This window comes from Apis laboriosa, unplaced genomic scaffold (genome assembly GCF_014066325.1).
Source record: "Apis laboriosa isolate Shangri-la unplaced genomic scaffold, ASM1406632v1 scaffold23_cov150, whole genome shotgun sequence".
In the NCBI taxonomy this organism is placed as follows: Eukaryota; Metazoa; Arthropoda; class Insecta; order Hymenoptera; family Apidae; genus Apis; species Apis laboriosa.
In genome coordinates this window covers 2,597,526-2,608,813 of record NW_025222452.1, presented here as the reverse complement: position 1 = coordinate 2,608,813, position 11,288 = coordinate 2,597,526, and the positions used below count along the sequence as shown (strand labels likewise).

General features: G+C 41.7%; 1 protein-coding gene across 7 annotated transcripts in view; it reads left to right on the top strand.

The window, feature by feature from the left end:
• Positions 1-248: 248 nt before the first annotated feature.
• LOC122713464 (centrosomal protein of 164 kDa-like) overlaps positions 249-11,288 on the top strand; it is an 18,300-nt gene continuing 7,260 nt past the window's right edge. For 5 of the 7 annotated variants that reach the window (XM_043933941.1, XM_043933938.1, XM_043933936.1 and 2 more), the window contains exons 1-7: positions 250-522; positions 3,029-3,298; positions 6,885-7,643; positions 7,730-8,604; positions 8,704-9,123; positions 9,819-10,144; positions 10,769-11,202. In XM_043933941.1, the coding sequence (XP_043789876.1) occupies positions 444-522; positions 3,029-3,298; positions 6,885-7,643; positions 7,730-8,604; positions 8,704-9,123; positions 9,819-10,144; positions 10,769-11,202 (3,163 nt within the window). In that variant the 5' untranslated portion in view covers positions 250-443. The other 2 variants (XM_043933939.1, XM_043933940.1) reach the window with 2 other exon arrangements.

Here is an 11,288-nt window from a genome sequence, read left to right as displayed (position 1 = left end):
AAGAGGGGTGAAAAAAAAAAGAAAAGAAAAGAAAAAAAAAGATCAGAACTCGTACATCCTGGATCGAGATATATTTCCCGCGCGGCGATGCCAACAAGAACGGCATCGGTGTTTTTCGGTTAATCGATAAGACAGTTGCCGCTGGCTGTAACTCGTTTCCTTATCATTGGCCTAGTTCGAGGTCAGGCTACCGAGGGCGCTGCACGCTTCGTGCTCGCTCCTCCTTCCACCGCCTACGTTCAAGTCGGATTGAACATTGACTGTCGTCGGACAGGCCTCGTCGGCGGAGCGAAAGTTTCGCGTGCACGCGTCTCGTCGTTGCGAGTAAAATGACGTTTATCGGTCCACGCGGCTATTCCGTTGATCGTCCGTGGCCCAGGCACGTCCACGTTTGACGTGTTATGTGAACCTCCTGCACCTGGAAATCGGCTGTTCGTGCTAGCATGAGTATTTCTCAGGAAAGCGCAGCCACGATCGTGTGCAAGGAGATCTTCGACGGAGTCTCGCATCCGTCAGACGAAGGTACGTGGAAAAACCACGAATTTAAAACTACCGATCACCGTATGCCAGCCTCCTCCAACCCATCCTTCCATCTTTGGTGTCACGATCGATCTAGCGGGGTGGTTTTCTTCGCGACTGTCATCCACACTTCCGGCTCCCTTTCTCTCTCTCTCTCTCTCTCTCTTTCTCTCCCTTCCTCTTCATCCTTCGAAAGGAGGGTGATTGATTTGGCAATCGGTGCCTCGGCTACGCGATTTCTATCGTCCTGCCGCGATTCTTCACCCTTTCTCCGCTTCCTCTGAAGTATCAATGAATCACGCTGAGAAACAGTTAATTAGCCTGGCCAAAGATTAAATAATTTACATCGAGTATTCGATTATAATATTCAATACGTTACGTAAAAAAAAAAAGAAAGCACGAATATATATATCATAATTGCTTGTAATTCAGAGGAACGAGATATGGGTTCTTTGTCCCAGTAATATCGTTTCGTTGGATTTAATTTAACTTTTACCGATAGGATTACTCTTGTACTATTTGAAAAGGCACGATTAAATAAATATCTCCTTGCACGAATTTCGAAACAACGATTAATTACTTTTTTGTTTAGAAAGACGATTAAAAGAAAACAAAAATTAAAATATTTCAAAAATTCGGAATTATATTCGAAAGTGGTCAACTGGTAAATTCGCTTAAAGGGAGGAAGAATCGGATAAAAATTGTTAAATAAATAAAGGAAACAAGGGATTAATAAAATGTAAAAAGTCATGGATAAAATGACAAAGAGTTGAATAATTTCGGAGGTGAGTTTTCTTGTTTATTTACACCCTGCTCGGACGGGAACACTGAGCCCGTACCCTAGCGTGGCGAGGAAAATCAATAGAATCCGCAGTGCGGCGAAAGTTTTGTCATAAGCCTCGAGGACCTCCCACCTTGGTATCCGTGCCATTGGCCAGTTTCCATGGGTGAAAATGCATCGAGTGGCCCAAAAACGAGGGCAGAATCCGTCCTACCGCTTCATTTCGCGCGATCGTCCACAAAACGGGTGAAACTCTTGCGCGTAACCACTGTGGTGGTTACGAAATTTTAGCCACCGCAAGGAAGACAGATGTGGCGGTTTCCCCCGTACCCGGAGCCACCTGTCAAAGACTTCCATGATGGAATTTTAAATCGGTCCTCTTTGCAGCGCTGTCGTCGCGATTTCAGTTTCCTAAGAAAGTGCAAACCTTTCAACATCCTTGATTGAAGGCACAAACGATTCTTTATTCGCCGACTTTGCCGTTAATCGTATGTTTCATCATGGATAACAGTATTTCTTATGCTCGATGCATTATTTCTGTCGCTCTTTTCGTGTTTACCAGAATTAATTTTCGTGCCAAAAAAAAAAAAAAAAATAATAAAAAAGTCGTAAGATATTCGATGAATGAATATGATGAATAATGAAAAATGGAAAAATTGAAAAAAAAAACGAGTTTATTCGTCGTAAATGAAATCAAATTTCGTCGAAAAGAATTGTTGTTTTTAATTCAATACGAGCATAAATTATTTATAATAGAGAGAAATTCGATGGGATGCAACAAATGAGATATTTAATTAAACGCAATGGTGAAAACTTAAACTTTGCAATAGATTTTTTCAGCTTTAAGCGTATTTCTGTGACTCTTGTACAACGTATGTACAGTATCATACATATTTTATTGCAAATCTTTACATTATCTTACTTTATTTGTAAATATGAAATTAATTTAGATATAATCCTAATTAAGATTAATAAAAAAAAATTTATTTAGATAAATATAACGAATGTGAAACTCTGTGTGAAACATTATCACTAATTGAATTAAAATTTGATATGCGAATCACTTGAACATTAACTTTCGTTTCACGGTTAATGATTTCAGAAAATTAATTTTTTTAAACCTAGATAAGATAACTATAGAATTTACGATACACGAATATTTTTCGACGTCCCTCTTTCTCTACAGAAACAATTCCGCGTATCGCCACGTGTACTTCCACCTGGTCTACAATCGATGAACCTTGTGTTGCGTTATCTTTTTATATACAATGGCTCGGGAAACCTTGAAATTACTTGTTTCACTTGATTATTAATACTTTCTTTATTACTTATCGACGAGTATATTTATAATTTATCTGATATAGATTATAAATTCTAATCTTCGACGAGATATAAATAAAAAAAACTTCAACATCATCGATTTTTATCTTGCGAACGATAATCGGGGAAAAAAGAAATCAAACAATCGAAAGAAATACGAACAATTTCTTTGTTCTCTCTCTCTCTCTCTCTCTCCCGATCGAATCCTTGACCTTGTTTCTCGTTTCATAAAAAAAAAAAAAAAAAAAAGAGAGAAAGAAAAAGAAAAATAACCTTCGATATGCACGCATTTGAACATGGCGAACGCTTGTTTCCAGCCAAATTAATACCTATACACGCCGAAACGAAGGCTCACGCGGTCCACCGGCCTGCTTGTAATCAGCTAATGGAGCACGTGTGCTTTTTCAGAGGTACTCGAATATGCGAGGCGCTTGGGAATCGACCCGGATACAGAACCACACCTCCTGAGTTTGGCTCGGGAGGGCCTGATGGCGGCCCTCCCCAAGGGCTGGCTACCATGCTTCCACGAAACGAGCGGTGCTTGGTACTATTATCAAGCTTCCACCGGAACCACCACATGGCAACATCCCCTGGACGCCGTGTACAAGGAGATGGTCGAGCAGGCCAGAGCTGCGAGCAACGCCGCCAAGCCTGTTAACGCCAGGCAGATCAGCGTCGGTACGGATTGCCTCGTCATTACGGCTGAATGGAAAATATAGGATTAACCCTTTGCACTTGGACTGATATCACTTGGCTGCACTTTGCGCTTAATAGAGACAAAGACTGATTAACCGATGCATCATCCATTCCTTTTTTTTATTGCTGCACCGTTGTTAGTTTAGATTGGAGGTAGAACGCGTATATTATGGCACAATCGCACATTTGAAAGGCTCGTAAGTAAATAAAATGATTCTTCTTCAATTTCAATTGCGAACTTGGTTCACCAAAGTAATTCAGATATAGAAATTGTTGCGTTAATATACCGTGAATATTACGTTACGAATGCTTAAAGATGCTCGAATATTTTTATTATTTGAAAAAAGAAAAAAAAAAGAATTAATAAAGATTATTAATCTCTATTAATTTATGAGCTTTTCATTTTGTATTTGCGATCTGTTCTACGATCGACGTTACTTAACGACTCGTAGAATTGACGAGAAGACTGATTACGAATATAACACGATGTGTAATATTTTTTTATCAACCGACCGAATGTTTCCTACTCTGACGAAAGTAGGTTACTGTAACGAACAAAGTATATTCGCGTTTTGTACATGTATGTAGATCATGGTGTATAAATAAAGCATTATATTCGTATCATGGAATGGTAATCGCATGATTCTTTTTTTTTTTTTTTCTTTGCATCTTGTGCCGTCGAACGTGCAAAGGGTTAAACCTCGCACCCGAAAAGAAAAGACTATCGTAATCGTTCTCTTATCATTTTGCTCGACATTCATTTCCACGTTTCGTTTCTCGATACCGAAATTGACTATCCCACGCTTCGCCGAGCGTTCTCTTTTCTGAAAGTATCTGACTTTCATTCGATAACAATGTTTCGATAACGATTCATCCGCATCTAATCTCTTTTCTAATTCGAACGAGTTATCGAAACGAATTCCAGTAGTAAACAAGATAAGATATCAGCGATACCTGTTTAAAAATCAAAGATTATTTCCTAATTTTTACTACGATGAAAATTGGACGAGTTGCTAGATGGCGCTTTTTTCGTCTGTTCCCTGTTGTTCCACTGCCAAAATTTAACTGATTCGCGTCAAAATTAAACAACACATATACACATTTATATATAGATATATATGTTTATATCGGTTCGGCAAACTTTTTGAAATCTCAAAGGAATTTTGGCTTTTCGTCAAATTTTTTCAACGAAACTTTATCTATATAATCTTTCAATTTTTTTCTTTTCTTCTTTCTTTTCTTTCTCTTCCTTTTTTTAAATCTCGAGCAGTCATTCATCGTGTCTGGTTATTCGCACGATATATTCAGACGGACTCATACCAATTACGTAAAGTGGGAATATTCTCTTGCGCTTGACCTTGAAGCTTGACTTCGTACAATTACAAACCGCTTCGTTTTCTTTTCCAATGACCGCAGATCGCCGGCAACGAAATAGCCTCCACTTATTGGCTCGGTATTTTTACGTAACGCGGCGTATAGTTCATAGCCACACGGAGAGCCAGTCTCGCGAGTTTTATGTAACCTTTCGCGATTCGCGTAGCGCGATACAATCGGTACACCGTACCGAATTCGTTTCGTTTGTTAATTATTTACGAACACGTGTATCGATTGCGGTAACGTTGTTAATCTTATCGCGGCTCTCCCTCGCGTCCTCGCTTTTATGTAACAAACATCGATAATCGTTTCTTTTTTTTTTTTCTTTTCCTTTTTCATTTTCTTCTTCTTCTTCTTCTTTTTTTTTTTCGAAAAATACGGTACAGTAAATTAAATTGCTCCTCGTCCGTTCATCGCGAAAAAGGTATCATTTCATTAAGGTTAAACGGGCTGACCGTTAAAAAAACGAAACGATTGTTTTCGTAGAAAGTGAAACGGATTCAGTGAATCGGGTGAACCAAAGGCAAGTTCAAACTGCAATATCGAGGCTCGAGGACAATAAACTTGTATCGCGCGGATTTGTCGCGCGATTTCTTCACCGTTGACGGTGATGGCCGCGCTCCTCTGCCTCTGCGAGAACAGAGAACTCTTCAAACTCTTTCCTCGCGATACATTCGTTAAGGCGCTACTACTCACGTGTCGGTGCACTCGCTCGTGAAAGTACGTAATAGTTGCTTGAACGTAGATCCGTCCAATTATCGCGTCCTCGTCCATCGAACGCGGATCGTTGTGTCGTGTCGGTGTTCCTCGCCACGCTCTTCGCCACGGTTGTACGCCATCCAAAGCTGGTGACACAATCTCAAAGGGGTACACGATCAATCACCGTTCACGTGAATTTATTGGCTCTCTCGTTTCGCTCGAGAGCTCGAATTTCGATACACTTGTCGTCCTTTTGACAACGAGGCAACAACGACGATTCGATATGAGCTTCGGATCGCGAGTCCACGATGCGCATGGTAAACGTTTGCCGAAATAATACGTGTATCCTTTTCTTCTTCTTCTTCTTCTTCTTCTTTTCCCCCTTTAATTTAAATATTGTCATCGAATTGTGTGAAGTATCGATTACCATTAGTCAGAGATCGAAAACAGTGTTTAAAGCCGTGTCAACACGCTGTGGTTTTTGCGGCCTAGACCTGAGAACTGTGGACGCGTGAAAAGTCAATATTTGTTGATAGTTCCGTCTTTTTAATATATATCCTCTCGTTTTTGCATCGGATAAAGAGGAAGATTAAAGGCGCGCTCTGAACGTTGGGGTTTTCTTTTCTTTTTTTTTTTTTTTTTTTAAATTTCCACCCCATCGTAGATTTCTCTGAAGCGGTGGTTATGAAATAACATCCTCCCTCTCGCTCTGCAAATGGAAACGAAACTCACGATGGATTATTTTATAAATACGATTTTGACATTTTTTTTTTTTTTTAGAACAAAACAACTATGTTAAAAGAATTTTGAATAGTTGTAAAAATATTTGTCTGGTCCGTTTCTCTCGGATTTGTAGTGATAAATACTATCATGAATATGCATAAATTTGTTCCCTATCCATTTTGTCTTGTTTTTCAATGCAAACCTCACTGACGAAAACGAAATGATACATTTACTCTACAGAATCTTACATAAATCGATACATAAAATCCGATACTCTTTATCGTTTGCTTATTTTCTCTTTCTTCTCTTATTTTCATTTTTTCTTTTTTCTTTTTTCTTTTTTCCTNTTTTTTTTGATAAGTGAAAGAGAGCTCGAAAAAATGCATGACATTTTATACAATTCTATTCCTCGCTGTTACATAATAATCGACTCTGCACTCTTCTCGGCTTTTAGGCATATTTTCTTATCCATTTCATCGCTGTTCCTCTTATCCCTCTGCCGAGTGTAAAAAAAAAGAGGAGGGAAAAGAGTGGAAAACAGTCGTTGACTCGCTCGCGAGGGAACGTTGACACTGTCGCCTCTTTTCACTCGAGAGGGTCATCGTGAGCGGGGAAATGTTTGCGCGCGTTTCTCTGATCCTTGGAACGACGACTATCGACTCGTGCCTGCCTCTTCTTCCAACCTTTTCCTCTCTCTTTCTCTCACTGTTCACTCGCAACGAAACAACTTCACCAAGTTACACAAACTTTGCTTTCCCTCCCCGTTCGACAGAAGAGGACTCGAAGACAACGGCCAAGGAGCTCGAGTCGAACGAGGAAGCAACTCTGCCCAAGGAAGCGTCTTCGTCCGCCAAGGAATCCGGCAAGCAATCCGCCAAGAACAATCCGCCACCTACCAGAATCCCCACGAAGCTGGCGCCGTTGAAAAAATTGGAAAAGATCGACGGTACGAGGAAGAAGGATGGCGGGGGCCAAGAGAAACAACAATCGAGACGGGAGGACAATCCGTTGGCGACTAACAGGGCCGGCAGGGATTACACGAATCTCAAATTCCAAGATCCGAGATTCTACGAGTGTCCCAAGCTCCTGGAGACGGTCGCATCGACCACGACCACCAACACGACCACGTCCACCAGCCCAAAGCAGGAGATAGACCTGAAAGAGGTGCTCAAGAGATCGGAATCCCTCAGCCCGAGGCACGAGAAGGATTGGGAGCAGTTGTCGAGCAGGTTCAGCTCCGAGGAGAATATCATAGACATCGATAAACTTAGCATCAACGCGTTGGCCAGGTCGGAGAAATCCGACAAGTTCGACAAGGAGAAACATCCGAGCCAATTCGGCCAACAGAAGGAATTGACTCTGAGCGGTGGGGGGACTATGTTCCTGAAGAGCAACAGGAGCAGAGACACCACGCCTATCCACGAGACCGGTAAACTCGACGAGTTCCGTACCTTGTCGATCCCGGACGAGACCAACAAAGACAGCGGGGACAAGTTGAAGTCGATTCTCAGGGAGAAACAATCCGAGGACGGTAAGTTCAATTCTGAATGTCAATTGTTTCATCATTTCGCGTCGGATCACGTCCAATTTTAATTTTAATCGGTTAATCTCGATCAGACGACAGACCGGTGGACGAGGAAAGGAAAAGCGTACGTTTCGACATCGAGAAGGAAGTGGACATCAAGTACACTTACTCCAGGTCTGAATACGAGTCGGAATCCGAATCTGACGAGCATGAGGTGCTCGCCATGCTCTCGAGTCGAGATACCGAGTGGAGTCCCTCGAAAACGCAGAAAACCAGCCAAAGATTCACGGAGGAGAGCAAGGAAGATCCCGAGGACAAGATCGATGGATGTGTCAACAAGAGTTTATCGTCGGAAAAAATCGAAGCGTCGAAGACGCAAAATGGGAAGATCGTGGGAAAGAGGTTCGTCGTGAGGAACGTGCCTGAGAACGAACTTCGTAAAAAGTTCGCTCCTCAGAACGTTTCTGAGAAGGAACACCGTATGCAAATGACCAGAGACAGTTTGTCCGGAGAGAGTTTGTCGAGGGAGAGCAGTTTGGACTACACGTTCACCAATAAATTCAACAAAATTAAAAACATCGATCTGGTTTCGAAGAGCGAGACCGATTACAGCGACTCTGAACTACGGCGGAAGAATAAATTGAAAGTGGAGTTGCCGCGCAACGAGCAGACCGACGACGACGAGACTTCAGATTTCTCGAAGATCAATCAAGACGCTCACGATATCTCGCGAAGGGAAGGCAACGAAACAGCGACGAAACAGGATCAGAGCAAGAAGTTGGAGGAAGCGAAAGCGAAATTGGGCGAAGAGCACGAGAGGGACATCGAGGCGTTGAGGAAAGAGTACAAGGACAAGTTGGAACAGATGAAAAAAGAATTGGAGGAGAATTTTGCGGAGCAGAAGAAGCAAATAGAGAAGAATCTGAGTGACAAGTTGGAGGATATGAGGCGAAAGATGGTCGAGAAGGTATTTTTCTACATCTTAAACGATTTTAATCTTATATATGGATATATATATATATATGTATTTTTTATACGTTTTTATCAATTTTTATCATTCGTTAAGGAGGAACGAGAAATTCAAAAATTAATCGCCGAAATGGACGAGGCCAAGTTGGAGAATCTGAGAAAGGTAAAGGCCGAATTGGAGGTTTGCTACGAAAAGGAGAGGCAAGAGATCTTGGCGAATTTGAAGACTGAACTGGACGAGAGAAAGGGAGAATTGTTGGAGCTACGGAATCAGGAGATGGGAAAATTGGAGAACGAATACGAGCGCGACTTGGACGAGGAGAAGCTCGCCAAACTTAGCGAGATCAAATTGAGCAAGCAACACCAGGCGAGGATCAAAACGATGAAGAAGGAATTGGATAAAGAGTTCGACGAGTTGCGCAAACAATTACGGGCACAGCAGAGGGAAAATATCACGAAAATTACGGAGGAACACGAGAGTCGTCTTGTCGAAATCCTACGCGATTTTAGAGTGAATGTAAGTACCTGACGGTGTCTATTATCATAAGTAGTTAGCTAGTTGTATTGTATCATCGATGCATAATAGAGTAATCTTTCTATTTTTTTCGAAGATCTTCTAGTTTCCTCGTCGAATAACAGTCACCAATTTAATTTTATACCATTTCTTAGAAATATTGTGTTATCCGTACGATGCGAGCTATTGGCGTTATGCAACGATTAGTTAACTCGTTGAACGTTATTATTTTTTTTTTTCTATGAACACAATAAAGCTATTCGCTTATCGGTTTCTTTTACGATTAGATGTAAATAGATGTGCGATATAATTCCACGTTCGGCCCAATATTGTACGACACCGTCCAGTCTAAAGCGCCTTATAGGATATTATTAAGACAAATCCTTCCACTCGATTATTGTACTCGAAGGATTATTCTTTTTAAGTTGATTGTATCCAGAAGATTATATTCGAAGAAATAAAGTGGCAGTGTACGCTATCGCAAATAAGCACTCTTATATATATACTTTGACCTAGACACACGCATTGCATGCTGCTTATTTATACAACGTTTCGATGAAAAGAAAAAAAAAAACGAAACGAAACGAAACGAAACGAAACGAAATTTCAACAGGACGACGAAGATGAAGACTTAGGAGGGAAGATACACGCGCACACATTTGCACATTTTCGCGAGTAAAAATAAGATGCTGTTTCAGGAGGATCGCACGCGCAAGATGTACAAGCAGTGTTTGGAAGAGATTCGCGCCGATTTCTCGCGCGACGCGGAGAAAGAGGCTAAGAAACAGACAGGTCGCGCTATCCACCAAGAGAGCATCGAGTTCGAGAAGATGAGGTGCGAGAAGCGATTGCTCCAAGATAAGTACATGGCGTTGAAGGAGAAATACATGAAATTGAAGAAGGAGGTACGTTCGGCTATCGAGAGGAGGAGTAGGAGAAAGGAGGGATACACGACCGCCTCGGAGACGGAGAGGTCGACGTCGACGAGGACGAGGACAGACAGGACCGAGTCGTCGGATCAAAAGTGAGTTTAATCGTAAACGTAATCATTCCGCTAGTTTTCATTCCGGTCAACCGTTTGCTTTTCCAATAATAGTTGCAGCAAACATTCGGCATTTCATTGCAATATTTTAGGATGTCGCGCCATTGTAGCGGCGTCATACAAGAGGAGGGCGCGTGAAATCAGAGAAACGAATTGAATCGCAAAGGGTTGACATGTTGGATCGCGCTCTGAACCACTTGTACGTGCCATGACTTTAACAAAATCAGTCGGAAGCACGGTTTTTATCTACGTGTTACGATATTTGTATTTGGATCGAGTGTTCACTGTACTAATTGATTAAGTTATTGCACATCCATCCTCCTCGTCACCAATTCCAGTACCTTCATGGTTAAACGCTTCACGCTTATTTCTCGTCTTACATACATACATACGTACGCAATAATTTTTATATACACGTTCGATCGTCGGATTTGTCGAAGAAGAGAATATCCATTCGGTAATAAATAATGATAAATAACGACGATTATCCGTCGATAATATTCGTCCGAATATCTCGATTCACTGGTGTAAAACTGTGAAGGTACTCCCTCATGTTCATGCGATTCGTCCTAATGTCTGGCTATAGGCCTTAAATCGTGCTCGCAGTATCCCATTACGAAACACGCACTCGAGCTCGGCGACGACGAACACTAAACCGCCCGAGACTCGGACGACGACGAACGAGCAGTCGGAAGAATTGCACGATCCGAACGAACAGAACGTTCAGAAGGCGAACTCGGGGTTTCAGAAGAGCGCAGCTACGTCGAACGCGAAAAATGTGAGATTCCATTCCGACGAAACGAGCATCGCCAGCGAGACGAACGCGAACGTAACAACCGGAAAGAAGAACTTCGCCAAGAAACCGACAATCCAATCCAAACCGAGTTCAACCACCGGCAATAATATTAACAACAATAACAACAATCTTGAAAACCCGGTCGAAAATATAAGAAAACAGTTGGAGAAGCTCGAGGATCTCGGTGATCAATTGCCAAGCAACGAAACGGCCTACACGTTGCGATATCCTTTCCAAGACAAAGGTAACTTTCTCTACGGATGGCTTCTTCTTAGTTGCCGAAGTAATCAAAAATCCGTGTTCCAGAAGCAGTAAAAAAAAAAAAAAAAA